Source organism: Heptranchias perlo, chromosome 26 (genome assembly GCF_035084215.1).
Source record: "Heptranchias perlo isolate sHepPer1 chromosome 26, sHepPer1.hap1, whole genome shotgun sequence".
Lineage (NCBI taxonomy): Eukaryota > Metazoa > Chordata > Chondrichthyes > Hexanchiformes > Hexanchidae > Heptranchias > Heptranchias perlo.
Window position 1 is genome coordinate 15,916,929 of NC_090350.1, and position 20,097 is coordinate 15,937,025.

The 20,097-nt window shown below is 42.6% G+C and overlaps 1 protein-coding gene across 1 annotated transcript; it reads left to right on the forward strand.

Annotated features, from left to right (window-relative positions):
* Positions 1-3,723: 3,723 nt before the first annotated feature.
* On the forward strand, positions 3,724-17,836 carry dnali1 (dynein, axonemal, light intermediate chain 1). The gene is made up of 6 exons (XM_068006445.1): positions 3,724-6,694; positions 8,547-8,680; positions 14,131-14,300; positions 15,221-15,399; positions 15,817-15,981; positions 16,883-17,836. Exons 1-6 carry the CDS (start codon positions 6,614-6,616, stop codon positions 16,916-16,918), a joined length of 765 nt encoding a protein of 254 aa, XP_067862546.1. The 5' UTR covers positions 3,724-6,613; the 3' UTR covers positions 16,919-17,836.
* Positions 17,837-20,097: the final 2,261 nt, after the last annotated feature.

The following is a 20,097-nucleotide window of genomic DNA, read 5'->3' on the forward strand; positions in this document are numbered from 1 at the left end:
CTTTAGAGTTAAAAGTTAATGGTTGCAGAACACAAAAGAGATTCACAATACCAATGACAGGCACCTGTGCAAGAGGGAGAACAGGGGGCTATACCCAGACATTCAGTGTTGCAGTGCTCCTGGATGACGAAGAGACTGTCTGAAAGGAAAAGGACATTCAGTCATGATGGTTTATGACACGTTTATGGAGACCATCAATCCAAAGTCAGCTGTGAGCAATGTAGACCTGCCTCGCAGGTGTAATAAATGTATACTACACCCATTACCATCAGACATTCTGTACAATTGGCTTTTAAATTTAAAAAATAAATTGTGGATTTGTTTTCTTTTACTGTACTTTTGTAGGGATTTTTTAAAGAGCATCAGTACCATCCAGTCAATGCACAACATGAAGTGGGGATGGTGTTGAAGAATGGGGTGGTTTGAAGGAACAGGTTTGCATCCACAGTGGGTGTTGATTCGAGGCCAAGATGTTTCCTCCACAGGGAGAGTGGGAAAATCAGAGACAACAGCATCTCTGGGCTGTCACTCTCTCCATTCCATAGTATCTTCTGGTAGCTGTTCATAGACTGAAGCATTGGAACAGGCCATCTGGCCATGGCTGGAACAAAAGTAGAAATTGAAAAAAAGATCACGATGAAATTGTTATGTAGAAGAATTTTGTCAGAGGCAAGGAACACTAATGAACCAGCATGTAGTGAGGATAATGGTGAATTGAGATGTGTATGCGATTAATTCACTAAAGGTCTGTCAATCAGGCTGGGCAGCAGAGTGACCATCAGTTCCAGAGCCTGAAGCAGGAGGGGGCAGGGAAGGAGTGAGATGATGGCTTGAGTTTTGATATTTGCAGAGGAAAATTCATCAGTAACTTTAATAACTAACACCGCCACATCATTGGAAAAAATGGACTTATATTTTTTTTAAATGAAAATATTGGAAATCTGAAATAAAAATAGAAAATGCTGGAAATTAATGGCAAGTCCACCAGGATCTGAAAGAGAGTCTTTTAGTATAGTGAAACCTGTATGAACAGACACTCCCAAAAAACAGACACCTGCAAAAAAAACGGACACTTATTGACAGACCCAAATAACTTGCATGGTAAAATATACTAGAGGCACTCTGAAATCACAGACACTCACAAATTACGAACTACGGACAGCCTTCAATAAACCAAGCCTTATTACAAGTTAAAACACGGGACACAGTCTGACGCCACACTTCAAAACATTCAAAATACGCACTCTTTGTGAGCCTGAAGATCGTGTTGATCGATGGATTGTTACCAGATTCCTTTTTGTCCCTGCCGGTATTGGGGTTAGAATCACCCCTGCAGCCGCTGTCCCTGCTTCCAAAAGCAACCATGTTGACAACGCACCCGACCTCACACGGACCAAGAAGGTGCACACTTCTAAGTTTGCATGGTGAAGTTTTCCCACAGGGTATCTAGGGAAGGATGAGTTCAATGGCAGATCCATGCCTAGGTATAGATATATTTGGAAACCTTCTCCCAATTCTTCTAAATCCACTGCGTTATAGGTGAACCCTAGGAGACTCCATGTTCAGTGGTCCAGACAGTACGCCATGCCACATCCTGGTGAAACATCCATCCCATTATCTTCTTTGTTTACTCCTCAGGCAAGAACATTGTTATTCCCTGGAAGTGATGTTCAAATGGATGTCAGGTAACAGTTAGTATGCTCTTAGTTAGAGAAAAATGAATTTTTAACTCTCTGTAAACTCAGGAGCTCTCCTGGAGTTGCTCCCCATCTGGTTTTGGTTTGGTTTTTGGAGATGGCTGTCTGGATGTTTCTAAAATGTAAACTGGACACCAAATCTCCAGTTTGTAAGACAGAAGTTCACTTTTTTTCCCCAGTTAATTCTGTGTGTTATGATGTAGAGACAATTTGGCTGCTGTGTTTTCCTACTTTAGAAAACAGTGACCACACTTTAGAAGTGCTCCATTAGCTGTAAAGTACTTTGCGACATCCTGATGTCATGTAAGGTGCTATATAAATGCAAATTCTTTCTTTTTTAGTTATCACTGTTATAATCATCAGCAAAGAAAACTTTACAGGGTAAATGTTTCAAGTCCACACCAGCATGCATTGGAAAACCAATGGTGCACTGCCCACAATTTCCCGATACATGCGAGCTGTGGGCGAGGAACCTTGTCCGAAAACTTAGGCTTAGAACTCAATCCGTAATCCCATCCGTTTCCCACCTTCTGTTCAGTTTTTGACTTGGGAAAAGATGGGAGCCCTACACAAAATAAAATCAATAAATATGAGCTCTGCATGTGCAGGACCATCTACTAGTATTTGCTTAAGTTACATTAGGCAGATTGAAGAAAAAATTACTTACACAAATGGAAAAAATGTTAAGGAAAAAGGTTGTAAGCAATTACTGTAATGGCACCTAATTTCTCACTCGTTAAGATAGCAGTAGTACAGCTTTAACAGTTTGGGATGCAGCCCCCTCTAGACGAGTCATTATCTTTTTATTATTATTCTCCTCCCTACTCTTGAAGTATTGGTTCTGTCATCATGCAATTAAGTGGAAGCCACTGTACCAAATCTATTTATATTATTAAAAATATTATGTCTGTACATCGATAATATTGTTTAATTGTAAAGAAGGAACTTGCATTTATAAAATGCCTGATCATGTCCTCAGAACATCCAAAGCTCTTCATAGCCTATAGATTACTTTTGAAGTACAGTCACTGTTGTTATATAGACATCCAATTTGTGTACAGCAAGTTCCCATAAACAGCAAAAGAGATGAATCTGTTTTTGATGCTGTTGCTTGTGGGAGAAATGTTGGCCAGGGCACCAAGAGAACTCTTCTATAAACAATGCATGGGATCTTTTATGTGCACCTTAACTGGTAGACAGGACCTTGGTTTGACTTCTTATCCAAAACAGCACTTCCAACAATGCAGCACTTCCTTTTACAAGTCTATCACTATTCCACTGTTTCAGCTCTATCATTATCCTATTACACTGTTACAGGTCTATCACTATCCCACTGTTACAGCTCTATCAATATCCTACTACACTGTTACAAGTCTATCACCATCCCATGTTGCATCTGTCCCTGTCGTTGTGTTATAAGTCTATCATATCTCTATCTTACAGGTCTTACTGTGATACAGGTTTAATACTATCACTGTGTTACAGGTCTATCCCTATGTTACATGCCTGTCTCTATTCCTGTGATACAGGTCTATTACTATCCCATGTTACAAGTATATCCCTGTTACATTATTGTCTCTATCCCTTTGATGCAGGTCTATTAGTATTCATGTGTTACAAGCCTAACCCTATGATACATTTCTGTCCCTATCCCTGTGCTACAGGTCTCTCCCTGTTACAGACCTATTACTATCACTATTGTACAGGTCTATTACTAGACCTGTGATACATGTCTGCCCTTTCCCTGTGTTACAGGTCTATTACTGTACCTGTGTTACAGGTCTATTACTGTATCTGTGTTACAGGTGTATTATTAGTCCTGTGTTACAGGTCTATTACTGTATCTGTGTTACAGGTGTATTATTAGTCCTGTGTTACAGGTCTATTATTATCCCTGTGTTACAGGTCTCGCTCCCCATGTCTGCGATGGTTTCCTTCCGGACAGTTGACGGGGGAGCACCCGCACGTTAACCTGCGCCGTTTCCAAGTTTTGTTCCCATAGAAACAACGCGCTCGCTGCAGCTCGACAACCATGAGAGAGAGAACGGGATAAACCGGGATAGAGAGAGAGAGAGAGGGATAGAGAGAGAGGGATAGAGAGAGAGAGAGAGGGATAGAGAGAGAGAGAGAGGGATAGAGAGAGAGAGAGAGGGATAAACCGGGATAGAGAGAGAGAGAGGGATAGAGAGAGAGGGATAGAGAGAGAGAGAGAGGGATAGAGAGAGAGAGGGATAAACCGGGATAGAGAGAGAGAGAGAGGGATAAACCGGGATAGAGAGAGAGAGAGGGATAAACCGGGATAGAGAGAGAGAGAGGGATAAACCGGGATAGAGAGAGAGAGAGGGATAAACCGGGATAGAGAGAGAGAGAGGGATAAACCGGGATAGAGAGAGAGAGAGAGAGAGGGATAAACCGGGATAGAGAGAGAGAGAGTGGCATAAACCGGGATAGAGAGAGAGAGCGGGATAGAGAGAGAGAGAGAGCGGGATAGAGAGAGAGCGGGATAAACTGAGATAGAGAGAGAGAGAGCGGGATAAACCGGGATAGAGTGAGAGGAATAAACCGGGATAGAGAGAGAGCGGGATAAACCGGGATAGAGAGAAAGAGAGAGAGCGGGATAGAGAGAGAGAGCGGGATAAACCGGGATAGAGTGAGAGGGATAAACCGGGATAGAGAGAGAGAGCGGGATAGAGAGAGAGAGAGCGGGATAAACCGGGATAGAGAGAGAGAGAGCGGGATAAACCGGGATAGAGAGAGAGAACGGGATAAACCGGGATAGAGAGAGAGAGAGGGATAAACCGGGATAGAGAGAGAGAGAGGGATAAACCGGGATAGAGAGAGAGAGAGAGGGATAGAGAGAGAGAGAGAGGGATAAACCGGGATAGAGAGAGAGAGAGTGGCATAAACCGGGATAGAGAGAGAGAGCGGGATAGAGAGAGAGAGAGAGCGGGATAGAGAGAGAGAGAGAGCGGGATAGAGAGAGAGCGGGATAAACTGAGATAGAGAGAGAGAGAGCGGGATAAACCGGGATAGAGTGAGAGGAATAAACCGGGATAGAGAGAGAGCGGGATAAACCGGGATAGAGAGAAAGAGAGAGAGCGGGATAGAGAGAGAGAGCGGGATAAACCGGGATAGAGTGAGAGGGATAAACCGGGATAGAGAGAGAGAGCGGGATAGAGAGAGAGAGAGCGGGATAAACCGGGATAGAGAGAGAGAGAGCGGGATAAACCGGGATAGAGAGAGAGAGCGGGATAGAGAGAGAGAGAGCGGGATAAACCGGGATACAGAGAGAGAGCGGGATAGAGAGAGAGCGGGATAAACCGGGATACAGAGAGAGAGCGGGATAGAGAGAGAGCGGGATAAACTGAGATAGAGAGAGAGAGAGCGGGATAAACCGGGATAGAGTGAGAGGAATAAACCGGGATAGAGAGAGAGAGCGGGATAGAGAGAGAGAGCGGGATAAACCGGGATAGAGAGAGAGAGAGAGCGGGATAGACCGGGATAGAGAGAGAGAGAGAGAGCGGGATAAACCGGGATAGAGAGAGACTGGGATAAACTGGGATAGAGAGGGAAAGCGGGATAAACCAGGAGCTAGAGAGAGTGGGCGGGATAAACTGGGATAGAGAGGGAGAGAGAGAGCGGGATAAACCGGGATAGAGGGAGAGAGAGAGAGTGGGATAAACCGGGATAGAGAGAGAGAAAGGGAGAGCGGGATAAACTGGGATAGAGAGAGAGAGAGTGCGCGGGATAAACCGGGATACAGAGAGAGAGTGCGCGGGATAAACCGGGATACAGAGAGAGAGTGCGCGGGATAAACCGGGATACAGAGAGAGAGAGAGAGAGCGGGATAAAGCGGGATACAGAGAGAGAGGGATAAACCGGGATAGAGAGAGAGAGAGCGGCATAAACCGGGATAGAGAGAGAGAGAGCGGCATAAACCGGGATAGAGAGAGAGAGCGGCATAAACCGGGATAGAGAGGGAGAGAGAGTGCGCGGGATAAACCGGAATACAGAGAGAGAGAGGGATAAACCGGGATAGAGAGAGAGAGAGAGAGCGGCATAAACCGGGATAGAGAGAGAGAGAGAGAGCGGCATAAACCGGGATAGAGAGAGAGAGCGCGTGGGATAAACCGGAATACAAAGAGAGAGAGAGGGATAAACCGGGATAGAGAGAGAGAGCGGGATAAACCGGGATAGAGAGAGAGCGCGGGATAAACCGGGAGAGAGAGAGAGTGCGGGATAAACCAGGATAGAGAGAGAGAGAGAGAGCGCGGGATAAACCGGGATAGAGAGAGAGACCAGGATAGAGAGAGAGACTGGGATAAACCGGGATAGAGAGCGGGATATACCGGGATAGAGAGAGAGAGAGCAGGATAAACCGGGATAGAGAGAGAGACCAGGATAGAGAGAGAGAGTGGGATAAACTGGGAGAGAGAGAGAGAGAGCGGGATAGAGAGAGAGAGCGGGATAAACCAAGATAGAGAGACAGGGATAGAGAGAGCGAGCGCGTGATATACTGGGATAGTGAGAGAGAGAGAGAGAGATAAACTGGGATAGAGAGAGAGAGTCTGGGATAAACCAGGATAGAGTGAGCGAGATAGAAGGACACCGGGATAGAGAGACTGAAATAAACCGGGATAGAGAGCGAGAGACCAGGATAAACCAGGAGAAAGAGATCGATCGCGATAAAGAGACCAGGATAAATCGAGATAGAGACTGGGTTCAACTGGGAGAGAGATATCGGGGTCAATCGGGACAGAGAGAGATCGGGATAAACCAGAACAGAGAAACCAGGAGAGACCGGGATAAAGCAGGACAGAGTGAAACCGGGAGCTGGATAAACCTGGAGAGAGAGAAGCCGGGAGTGAGAAACTGGGAAAAACCAAGAGACCGGGATAAACCAGGAGAGGCAGAAGATGATCCCCCCAATAGACTCACTGTTGAAATATGACCATCCACTGCTCGTCAGCAGGAATACAGAGAAAAAGTCCGCCAAGGTGAGGGGAGGCTGACTTGGCAGTTTTAACCCTGTAATACACCCCCATGGCTCTGGCTAGTGTTGGTCCCCCCGCCCCTCCAACCTTGCCCATGGTTGTGTTTTGGTATAGCTTTCCCTCTCTGGTCCCTGCCCATGTGAGCCTGGTCTGTACTGAGTTCACTGACCTCAGCGGGCCCAATAAGTTCACAATTGGCCTCGACGCTCCTGGGTTAAGGAAGGTTAAATTGGCCAGCCTTCCGCTCCTGACCACGATCCAGTGACTCCTACTGGAAGTGCATGTGTGAGGTTGGACAAGAACAGATTGGGAGCAGCTGTGTTTACTCACCCCCCAAACTGTCAAATAACTCACCAACAAAGTGCGTCTGTCACAACCCCTCCGGCCCAATGCTCAGAGACACCGTCAACTGCTGCCTTTCCATAGGCATTACTCCCTCTGCTCTATTCAGAACTGCCCTGATTCTTAACCCGTCCATCCTCTCAAGCTACTGTCTCATTCCCAATCAAATTTTCATCTAAGATTTTGCAGCGTTGTCACCAGCCAACTCCATGCGCACCTCTCTCTCTTTGAATCCCTTAAGTCCAGCTTCCATCCTGCCCTGAGCACTGAGACTATCCTAGCCAAAGTCACCAACGACATCCTGTGTGCCTGTGACCACTGAGCATCATCCTTTCTCATCTCTGGCTTTTGACCTCCTTCACTGCATTTCTTCCATGGCACTGCCTGCCCCAACATGGCCAGTACATCTCCTACAATGGCTGATCCTCTTGTGCCTGCACGGTACAGCCTAACACCCCACTGGTCTGAGTCCAAGACAGAAAGATTAAGGACTGGCACAATATGAAGCCGTCATGACTACTGCCAGGAGACTGGGTACAGACTCTATCCCTGCATTATTTGCTGTCTGTGGTCACACACTAGCTGAATGTTCAAAGAGTGGAATCCCTTCCTGTTATAAAACATGGCTGGTTTGTGATGGGGAGAATGCAAGGCAACCTGTGTGCTGTCAATGAGGCCTTGCACCTGGGCAAATTCAGTGATGCAGGCAAATCCAGGCATTTTCTCCTCCTGATCAGCAGTCTCTTTGGGGAAGGTGATGTATTGCTCTATCCATGCAAAGAGGGAATCAGTCACCTACTTGATGGCCGCATCAACAACAAACTGACTGAAGTTGCTGTCGTTACCTGTTACCAGTGTGGCGGTGGCCACATGTGGTGTGCTCTTCTGGTGCGGGATGTCAGACTGCAAAATTTGTAAATGCTGAATTTGCGCTCTAAAAATCGTCGGGACGCGAAGGAATTTTTACCCCAGCTCCTCCAAAAACGCAGCACTGCCTTAGTACCAGCTTAGACGATATACTGAATACCTGGGGTGGGGTTTGAGCCACGAGTCCTGCCAACTGTGCTAAACTACCATAACAGGCAAATTTTCATTGCTTAGATTTCTTTGTGCTGGACAGATTTTTTTTTTGTTAGTCTGATAATGAGAAAGATTTTACGTTAGCATTGATCACAAATATTAACTTTCTCTATTGTGTCAGTTTTAAGATAAAATACTGGGACAGAGCCAATTAAAGTACATCCAGTGGTGCAGCATATAGTTGTAATGTGCTGTAAAATGTCACTAAAAATCAATAAATGGATTCATTCTGCGCTGGGCTTTTTGTTCAGCTGACACCTCAGTTCAGAAATAGCCATCTTGAACAGGAGCGGTCCAAGTTTTTTTTGTTTAGTTTTGAAAGTAACATTCCTGGAACACAGAACTGTCAGAGATTAGTACCTGCTGGAGATTCCAATACACCGTAGGTCAGTGTTGCACCGCACAATTTAATTTGCCTTTTTATCTATTATAGGCTCGTCCCTTGAAGGTGAGTCCCCAGCAGCCTATGTCCACATCACCAGTTCCAAGTCCTCCAAAAACCAAACCACTTTCAATAGACGTCAGCAAGCAGACTGAGGAGATTTTAAATGCAATTTTGCCACCCAGGTAAAACAACATAACTTCTCTCACAAATCAATAGGCACTTAATAGGGAAATTTGAAGATTCCAGTCGCAAAAAAATTGCATTACATTTTACAAATAATGTTATTGTATTGGTTGATAATGTTTTGCAAGTTAATTTCATTACAGCTCTTTCCGGCATTAGTATCTCGTGGAGAGGATATTTCACAGAATTGGAGTAAACATTGAGTCCCAGAGCTAATGTTTTGAACCCAACCTCTATAAAAATGCATTGTATTTTGTGTCAAACAGGAGACTTTTTACCCACTGGTTTTATTCTATAGTTGTTAACTACCACAAGAGTGGTACAAACCGCAGTATTACTGTGTACTGATACTGTGGACTTCTGAGTGTCTGAAGAAGGATTTTATAAATTCGAGGCTTGGAGTATCGCAGGTTTTGTCCTCTTGTGTGCCACCACCGTTCCCTCTAAACTGCGTGCGTGCGCGACCGCACAACAGTCTGTTGTATGCCGCGCACTTAAACATTCCGTCCGCACATCAAACCAGTGCTATCTGATTTGTGTCGAATTAGCTGATATCAGCAGTGGGAGCACTGCCTGTGATTCACTGTCTCCCCGGGGCGAGGGTTTCTCTTCGTGATCATTATCGAGTGACCCCAACTGAAAGCTGTGGACGGCCGGCGGGTGATGGAAGATTGGATCAGTCTGTCCTCAGTGGTCAGATACCTTGCTGACGTTCACTGCCTGGGTGCACCTGTAGAGAATGGCTGGTGGGTGAAGCACTGGAGGGTTTTCTGTGGCACTTTCGGCCGGTGAGAGTCGACACCTTCAGAAGAGGGAGAGAGAAACTTACAAGGGCAAACGAAGAGTCGGCCCAGGCAGGTTTGGAAGTCTCACGATAACCCGGGCTGCTCTGTAACGAGGTTTAACAGTAGACAGCGAGAGGTCAGTCGTCCTGAGTCAGTCTGGCTTGTAAAGATATTTGGTTACATGGCAGTGTGTACCATCCACAGGATGCACTGCAGCAACTCGCCAAGGCTTCTTTGACAGCACCTCCCAAACCCACGACCTCTACCACCTAGAAGGACAAGAGCAGCTGGCACATGGGAACAACACCACCTGCACATTCCCCTCCAAGTCACACACCATCCCGACTTGGAAATATATCGCCGTTCCTTCATCGTTGCTGGGTCAAAATCCTGGAACTCCCTTCCTAACAGCACTGTGGGAGAACCTTCACCACACAGACTGCAGCGGTTCAAGAAGGCGGCTCACCACAACCTTCTCAAGGGCAATTAGAGATAGGCAATAAATGCCGGCCTCGCCAGCGACGCCCATATCCCATGAGCGAATAAAAAAAAAACTAGCTGAGTGCGATCCTGTGTGACACAAGTCGGCTGTTCCCCACTATCAGCACTGCTCCGTTAACCCATCACTCAAGACTTGGCAGCGCTCCTGTATTTGCACAGGGAATCGCTGGCTTCTTAAAGAGACAGTGCCCTTAGCGGTGTACAACTGATGTTTGTGTGAATCTTCAGTAACACAGGGACAATGGAATTGCTCCCCTCCTGCCTGTGAGATACCTTTAATTCACAGAACTACAAGCAGGGAGACTCTAAACTAGACATTTAGAACAATTTTGGCCATTAACAGGACATTTCAAATGCACAAAGTCAAATCTGAATGGCTGACTGGTAATAAATGATTGTTTTATAGAATGTGCTGCCTCTGGTCAGGGATTGTTACAGGAGGTGGTCATTGTGGATCTGTACAGGCCCCAAGATTCTGTATAGCATTCATGTCAGCTGTGGCTCAGTGGATAGCACTCTTGGCTCTGAGTCAAAAGCCCGTGGGTTCGAGTCCAACTCCAGAGACTTGAGTACATAATCCAGGCTGACACTCCAGTGCTGCACTGTCAGAGGTGCTGTCCTCTGGATGAGTCGTTAAACTGAGGCTGTCCTCTCGGATAATTTAAAAAAAAAATCCCATGACGCTTTTTGAAGAGCAGGGGAGTTCTCCCCGGTGTCCTGGCCAATATTTATCCCTCAACCAAAATCATTAAAACAGATTATCTGGTCATTATCCCATTGCTGTTTGTGCACAAATTGGCTGCCGCGTTTCCTACATTACAACAGTGACTACTTCAAAAGTACTTAATTGGTTGTAAAGCACTTTGGCACGTCTAGAGGTCACGGAAGGTGCTATCTAAGTGCAAGTCCTTACATTTCCTTTCCTTAAATATACAACTTCAACCTTTGGAAACAAATGGGGAAACAGTGTGCATGACCAAACTGCACCCTGCCTTACATAGAGGCAACAAAACTAATGAGACCTGCAAGATGTACAATTGCAATGCAATAATTTTTTAATCCCTGCTGAGGATTCAATGGAGGGGGGGGAGCGCTTTAATTAAACTGTTTCCTATTCCCAAATTCACACTGACTTATTTGACAGCTGTTTTATATTTCGGACTCAATTTAAAAATTCTGATTGCACACGATTTATTTCTGTTTGAATTGGAGTCATTAAGCTGATTCAACAAAAAGCTGATTGGAATCGTTCCCATCAGATAATTTTTAATAAAATATAACGAGATTGGTCTGCTCAATCCTACTGCAACTTAAGAAACCCATTTCATAAATTATATAAATTTATCAGCCAATATAACATTAAATTGTTAGAATTATGCATTATTTTGTACATTTCTTCTGTTTGTTATATACCCTGAATAATGTTTTACAAAAAAGATGTTCAGTTCAGGGTTGTGATTTTTTTTTACGGTGGTGCACAAATCCAAGTTCAAACCGCACATGGCCGAAAAAAATTAGAGGGAACATTGTGTGCCACCCAGATGACGTAGACCTAATATAACTGTACGTTCTATTATCCCCAATATCAGCAACATAAATGTGTCATGTGAATATCTGGACAGTGAATGTTAAAAGAAAGACAAGACAGCCGAGCTCAATCCCAGCCGCATGCAATATCTAGACAGGCATACTTTCCAGCGGTGCCAATGGATTATGATTAGAAGCTCGAACCTTGGCAGCCCAAAAGGCAAAAGAAATTGCATTTATATAGCACCTTATCACGTCCTGGCCAACCTCCCATCCACCACTCTCCATAAACTTGAATTCATCCAAAATTCTGCTGCCCGTATCCTAACCTACACCAAGTCTTGATCACCCATCTGCTCACTGACCAACATTGTCTCCCGGTTCATCAACGCATCGATTTTAAAATTCTCATCATCATTTTCAAATCCCTCCACAGACTCACCCCTCCCTATCTCTGTAACCTCCTCCACTCCTACAACCTTCTAAGAACTCTCTGTTCCTCCAACTCTGGCCTCGTGCATATCCCAATCCCTTCGCCCCACCATTGATGGCCGTGCTTTCAGCTGTCTCGGCCCTAGGCACTGGAACTCCCTCCCTAAACCTCTCAGTCTCTCTCTCCTCCTTTAAGAGCCTCCTTAATACCTACCTCTTTGACCAAGCTTTTAATCACTTGTCCTAATGTCTCCTTCCTTGGCTCGCTGTCAAAATTGTTGTCTGATTAAGCTCCTGTGAAGTGCCTTGGTATATTTTCCTATGTTAAGGTGCTATACAAATACAAGTAGTTGTTGGTTGAGGGAGGAAAATTGGCCAGAATACCAAGAGAACTCACTGCTCCTCTTCGAAAAGTGCCATGGCATCTTTTACATTCACCTGAACAGGCAGATGAAGCCTTGGTTTAATGTCTCATCGCAAAGGTGGCACCTCAAAAAATGCAGCACACGTTACTATTGCACTGGATTGTCAGCCTAGATTACATGCTCAGGTCCGGGAGTGAGACTTGAATCTACAACTAGAGGCTAGAGTGCTACCAACCAGGCCAAGATAATACCCTACTGCCACCTCAGATGAGAACAGCTAACGCTGCACAGTTTAGGATTTGAACCATACACCTTCTGGTCCATATGGCTCAGTTACAACTGAGGCTTTGGGGAGCAAAATTTAAAAACCTTTCCCTACTTATAAAAGGAAGGCAAAAGCAAAGTGATAGTGGTTTAATATCCAAGCTCTTTCACTCACTTGGCGGCAAGGTGAAACCATTAAATATTTTTGTTTCAAATAACGGGTATAACAGTGCTCACTAAGTACTTAAATTCCCAACAGCTACATCAGAATACATTATTACAGTGAACAAGCAGCAGCATCCAAAAAATAATCAGATTAAAAAATATGGCTATGAAAAAGACTGAAACATGTGAGCATGCAACACTATGTTTACAATGCTCGTTCCCATCCCTCAGCTAAAATTCAATGAACAGAACAAGGGAGTTTGACTTCCCCAAGAACCTGTCCGACTGCCAGCCACGATAGAGCCAAGTAATTAAACTTTCAGTTGAAGCCTGTAGGTACACAACAATTCACAAATATTTTAAATGGTACTGCAGTACACATACATACTATTTATTTTAAAATAGTCCTGCTGGGAAATTAGAATAAATTGGAGCAGAACTGTTAGCTACAAAATGTGAAGCACACTGATTCACTGGGAAAAAACACATAACTTATATACTATAATTAAATGACCAATTCTAAAAAGATTCATATTTTTTCTTAGTGTCACTTCTTCTATGATGCCATGATGTGATCTATCACCCTTAACCTTGCTAAGTATTTCTCACTTTAATTTCTTTTGCTAATCAGTCTACATGAGGCACAGGTTAATCTGGCCCCCCAAGCTTTGTACAACTAATCATATTAGCTTGTTTCATGAGAGTTTCTAGAGTTTAAATAACATTGGTAGTCCCTTTGTTTCTCTTCGCTCACCACCCCCTCCCCCCACCCTGCCTCCCCTTTGCTGTGCTAGAAAAGTGGAGATGGAGGATAGGTTGTGGCTTTCTATGAACAGTAACTTGAATTTCAATAACTTCAAAACACAGCAGATGGACTGGAAAGCAGTAACCTAGAAACTGCCCTTTCACCCTTGAGAATTGATATTGATCCATTGGGTGAATTACTCCTTTCGCTGTTGGCTTTAAGAGTCTCAACCCAGTCCCCAATGGTTATAAAGCCACAGCAAAGAACTGTTCGTAATCTGTTACTGGATTGGCATTCTCACTCAAGATATCACAAGGATGGCTGATTAGCGAAACCAGTGCTCTTCTAAGATGGAGTTGAGGCACAACTGTTGGGGTAGGATGGAGAGAGCTTTACTGTGCATCTGTTCTATGCTATACCAACCTGACGTGAGAGTGTTCAATCCTGACACTGTGTTTAAAAATACTCCAATTCCAGGACTGACCTTGAAGGACACAAAAACTTACAAAAACATTGAATGTACTGGATGCACAGTGGGAGTTGGTGGACAGTGAGGGAAAAGATGCAAAACAGACACAAAGCAATTCCCAGAGGGAGAGAAAGATACATGCACAGTGCTAGTTCATTAGTGCTATAACCCTGGGCCAATTTATGTTGTGTTGCAGAGAATGGACGGAAAACGCACAGCTGTGGGTTCAGCAGGTATCCAGCACTCCCTGCACTCGGATCGATGTTGTCCATCTGCAGGAACAACTAGATCTCAAGCTGCAGCAGCGGCAAGCTCGAGAGACTGGAATTTGCCCAGTCCGCAGGGAGCTCTACTCGCAATGTTTTGGTAAGTCTCTGCAGGACTGCTCATCTTTTGCTTAATTAATAAATAAATGCGTAAATATTAAGAACAATTATTCAGTAATTTGACTTCTGTTACAGAAGTTCTCATCATCAGAATCCCTTCCTGTCACCCGCAAAAACAAAAATCTAACACACATACTGCACAGTTTAGGCAATGCGTACAGAAGCAAATTGCCCACACAGATTTAAAATTGTGGTTTTTATTGGCAGGGGATTGCCGCAAACAAGAGGAGCCACATGTCAGAATCAGGTCACTAACCCAGCTGCCGGTATTTAGCTACAGCTATTTGTATGTACCTGAATCGGCACTGGTTTGAGACTTGCCCGTGAGGTGGGTCTTGTTTCCACCTGTACCAATCACTGGAGGGGTTTACAGCAGCTAAAGGAGGTCTTCTTGTGTCCACTAACTCAACATCTATGTTACCACTATGACTAATGACGTTTAATTAAACAAGTAACCCCTAGTTTTTTTTCTTCCAATTTTCTCTTGGGAATACACTCACATGTGGTCCTGTACAGTTCCGTATGCATGGATAACCCTTAGGTACGTCATGTGTGAGCTGTGACAATAAGCAAGCTATTCAATTGTATGAGGCATCATAGCCAAACCCTGACTACAGTTTCTTAAAGTGGAACAGTATTCCATTGAATCGTCATATTATCTTAAATGTAATAAAAGGCATGTATAGAAGCACTAAAAACGTGCCCACATTCCATATTAACGTGTTTATACTTAAAAACAACTCAGAATTAAACTAAGACTGGGAATAGACACTTTATATGGACTGACCTGTGATGCAACGTCATGAAGTTCTGCTCCTGTGACATCAATGGGGAATGTGGGCTGTGTAAGGCATAAAACGGCATTTTTTTCTGAGTTGCATTGTCTTTTTACATTCATAGATGAACTGATCAGACAGGTCACCATCAACTGTGCCGAGCGTGGATTACTGTTGTTGAGAGTCCGCGATGAGATCCGTATGACCATTTCTGCCTATCAGACATTATACGAAAGCAGTGTAGCTTTTGGGATGAGGAAAGCTCTGCAAGCAGAAGAGGGCAAAACTGATATGGAGAAAAAGGTAAAAATTTGTTGGTTAAAAGTTATCAGTCAGTGGTCCATGTGAGTGGATTGGTAATTTAAAACAATCTGATTTTTAGTTTATCACTATTATTAACATACTTCTGCTTGTCCGAGTGTTGTTTACTGCACTTAAGGGAATAGCATTGCCCAGTCAGTACTTCTCAGAAGAATAGCTAATATTGTGTAGTAGCCCAGTACAAACCATACTGGGCTTAAAAAGATAGAAAAATAACCAACATTTACCTTGCTAAACATCTTTAAATATTTCTTTCTCTGTAAGCGGGATCTAAGGAGTCAGTGTCTGCAAGTACTCTACTACAGTAATAAAATGTTTGAGATTGGAATTTTACTTCATTAACCATTCCAGTTCAAAGGCATAATAATATTTTCTGATCATGTATTTTCCCCTTGCTAGATCATTGATTTGGAATCAGAAAAGAAAGAACTGGAGAGACAGCTGAACGAGCAGAAAGCGAAGTCTGAAGCGATTGAGAAGCGGGAGAATGAAAGGCGGCAAGTGGAGGAGAAGAAGCACGCAGAGGAAATACAGTTTCTCAAACGAACCAATCAGCAGCTTAAGGTGAGCAAAACAAGTTAAACTGTTGCTGACATCTTAGAATTAAAACTGGTTAGTCAAAGTATCCAGAGATACCATTGATATTTTGTCGGTTGCAACTTTCATATCATCCATTGGTAATGTTTACTGAATGTTGTAAAATAGATTTAGTGCCTTCTGTAAATCCTTATTTCATGGTACATTAAAAGAAATGGAATTTTCTGGTTTAGTTACCTGTCTACATACAGTATCAGGGTTGCATTTCCCCAATTTTGGGGTCACCTTGCAGCAATTACTGTCCAGGATTCTGCATGTACTAAATTCCAAATCTTGGCCAGGTGACTGAGGAAGTGAGGACTACTGGATCTCGTAAATTCACCAACCTTTGATTGGTTGATTGTGTGACTAACCAAAATGAAAAGATGGGGCGATCAATTCAATATTGTTATGGGACAGAACAATATTACAAAGTTCCCAGTTTACTCCCCTCGGAACATTAGTTAACAATCTCATATCATCATCAGCTGTCCTACATGTTGATGTTCTTCTCCTTGGCTGTTGATCACAAGGTTCACTGCTTTAAGTTATTAAAATATGGTGGCCTAGGTTTTCAAATTGTAACGATAACGGTGACCTATTCAGTGTAAATAGGTTACTGTCAGCATTACAATTGGAAACTTTTGAGCTTGTATGTTCCTTTAAATCAGTATCAGTTCAATTTATATAATTGGGTATCATGATTTTTAAAAGTCTCAATCTAATTAAATACTTGAAGGTATACATATGATTGGGGTTTATTAGCATGTCATGCTAGTGCTGTGCTTGTGCTCTCAAAGGATTGTTGCCCAGATATAGTGTATTGTATGTGGTACTTGTTTCCAAAAAGCAAAATCAGTTACAAAATGATTTTTTTTTCTTGTTCTAGGCACAACTGGAAGGCATAATTTCTCCAAGGAAATGAAACAGTTGCATTTTCTCTCCAGTACAATCTTTTGAGCATACTATGCATTCACAATATATTACTGTAATTTAAACAGTATACAAGTTACTACACAGGCAAAGGTTTCTGCCTATTGAATAGAATCTCAATGATCTAAAGGCTAGTCGTAGAAATAGGGCCGAGACACGTTCAATGCATAAATACAATGTTATATGTGAGTACAATATATAATTTATTTAGCAAGTGTCACTGACAATGTTATGTTTTCAGCACATTCACCATGATACTAAAAAACACTCCAGTGCCAGGAATAAATTTACTACAGTAACAACTCCAGAGCTAGTTTTAATTAAAACCCTTTCATTCAAAAGTATTGATGATAATTAACCTTTTTCAGGTCTGTCCAATTGTCAGTATCAGTAAATCTTTCAACTCAATAGGGGGAAGCATGTGTGCAATCAGCACAGAGTAAAAAAAAACCACCAAAAAGACATAGATAAAAAGTACATCATTTTTTTTAAAAAAGGAGTACTGATAGTGGCAACAGTTAATTCATTTGTTCCTTGAAGTGCTGTTTGAGGTCTCGCTTTGTTTCCTGAGAAAATATTAGATGTTAATCTCCAGTGAACTTAGAGACTCCATGTAGCTGTAACAAGTGACCTCACAATAGCAGTGTGCAGAAAATGGTTAACAAAAAAACCCCTAAAAAAACACATCAACTACTGATCAGATTACAACTCCTTTGGGATTTACAAGGGAGTAAAAAGCGACAATTATTCATCCCCTTTTAGTTCTTTAGGCATTGAGCTACTGTTCTATACATTATATTTTCCTTTAACTACAATACATTATTCTGTGTTGTGTATTTTCATTACTGAATAATTTTTCAAATTCCACTTGACATTGCAGTACTAATTTTGCTGTAAATTTTAGACTTAAAATGTGTTCTGTTCTAAAAGCAGCAATGTTTCATGAAATAAATTACTTAAACTATTCAACATGTTCTAAGTCATCTTACTTCAATAATCAGAAAAAGTTCAATGCAAATAATGTATAGCAGCTTTTTGTAATTTAAAAAAAATCTTTAAACTATCACTAATATTGATTGGTGGCTTATGGATTAATATCTAAATTTATGAAGATCCAAGAATACTCCATCCAAAAAGTGGGATTGTAGATATTATTTGTTCACAATTCACAATTTACATTAACGATTTGGATACGGGAATCGGAAGTACAATTTCAAAATTTGCGGACGACACCAAATTTGGGGGGTGTAGTTAATACGTAGGAAGAATGCGTCAAAATGCAAGAGGACATTAATAATCTTGCAGAATGGGGTTATAATTGGCAAATGAATTTCAATATAGGTAAGTGTGAGATGGTGCATTTTGGTAGGAAGAATAAGGAGGCCACCATATTGCTTGGATAATAAGTCTAAATAGGACAGAGAAGCAAAGGGATCTAGGAGTACAGCTACACACATCATTAAAAAGTAGCAACACAAGTTAATAAGGCCATTAAAAAAAAGGAAAATCAAGCACTGGGATTCATTTCTAGAGAGATAGAATTGAAAAGCAAAGAAGTTATGTTAAACTTGTATAGAAATAAGAACAGAAAATGCTGGAGAAGCTCAGCAAGTCAGGCAGCATCCGTGGAGAAAGAAACAGAGTTAATGTTTCAGGTTGAAGACCTTTCGTCAGAACTGGAAGATATTAAAAGAGTTAAAGTTTTTGAACAAGTACAGAGCCAGGGAAAGGGGGGGGGGGGTGGGGAGGGAGGGGAGGAAAGAACAAAAGGGAAGGTCTGTGATAGGATAGAGGGCACGAGTGATTAAATGACAAAAGGGATGATGGTGCAAGGCAAGGAAGGCGCTAGCTGACCGAAAAAATGGGAGCAGTGGTTATGATCTGAAGTTATTGAAATCAATGTAGAGTCTGGAAGATTGTAAAGTGTATAGAAACTTGGTTAGACCACAGGGAGTATTGTGCAGAGTTCTGGTCTCCATATTATAGAAAGGATGTAGAGGCATTGGAGAGGGCTCAAAAAAGATTCATAAGGATGATAGCAGAACTGAGAAGATATACTTATCAGGAAAGACTAAACAGGCTGGGGCTCTTTTCTCTAGAAGAGGGCTGAGGGATGACCTAATAGAAGCCTCTAAGATAATGATAGGGTTTGATAGAGTAGACGTAGAGAAAATGTTTCCACTTGTGGAGGAGTCCAAAACTGGAGGTCATAAATATAAAATAGTTGCTAATAAATCCAATAGGGAATTCAGGAGAAACCTCTTTACCCAAAGGGTGGTTAGAATGTGGAACACTGTACCACAAGGAGTTGAGGCAAATAGCATAGATGCATTTAAGGGGAAGCTAGATGAGCCATGAGGAAGAAAACAATAGAAGGGTATCCTGATAGGGTTAGATAAAGTAGGGACAGAGGAGGCTCATGCCGGCATAGACCAGTTGGGCTGAATGGCCTGTTTCTGTGCTATAGTTTTGATGTAATACACCCAAGTGTTTTGACTCTTATCTGCCCTCTGAAGTGGCCTAGCAAGCTACTCAGTGTTATCAGGGATAGGCAATAAATGCCGGCCTTGCCAGCAACGCTCACATCCCATGAATAAAAAAGTGTGCACACTTGGAGAAAACAAAAAAAAAGTGAACTCACTCTGTCCTAGATGGTGCACATAAATAATCAATTTACAACGGTCAGGACTGTAACCTATTAATCCGTTGACAATATGAGCAATTTCTCCTACATTTGTAAAATCTTGCCTATTTTCTTCATCTCCTGAAGATGAATGTGACTTTTTAAAAAAAAATTGGTATTCCACTGCTTTTCGCTGCATACTCCATACAGCCTAAATCTTATGTTTCAGCTGCCTAGATATCGATTGCAACTCACTACCACCAGTAGATGGCATTAGTGCTCCACGGCTTTCTTACAACACACTTCTGTAATACTTGCACAGGCTCTGAAATCAATTACACAGAAAGACAGTCACAGCAGAGAATCACGTGTCAATAATAGAATCCATATTTCTGCTCTTTGTATAACACCATCCACGTGCACGAGTTGGAAGTTGAATATGTTTCTATTTTTGGCCCTGGCACGGATGCAGCTTTGAAACTTCAAACATGTCAAAATTCTAGGTGACTGCATCAATGGACACATGGAAAGATGTTTCATTCAATTTT

What these genes read in the sequence shown, in the direction of transcription:
- dnali1 (XM_068006445.1), top strand. Translation starts at nt 6,614, where the DNA reads ATGATCCCCCCAATAGACTCACTGTTGAAATATGACCATCCACTGCTC. An exon ending in GCTCTACTCGCAATGTTTTG is followed by an intron (nt 14,301 to 15,220) that starts GTAAGTCTCTGC and finishes TTACATTCATAG; the next exon opens with ATGAACTGATCAGACAGGTC. An exon ending in GAACCAATCAGCAGCTTAAG is followed by an intron (nt 15,982 to 16,882) that starts GTGAGCAAAACA and finishes TTCTTGTTCTAG; the next exon opens with GCACAACTGGAAGGCATAAT.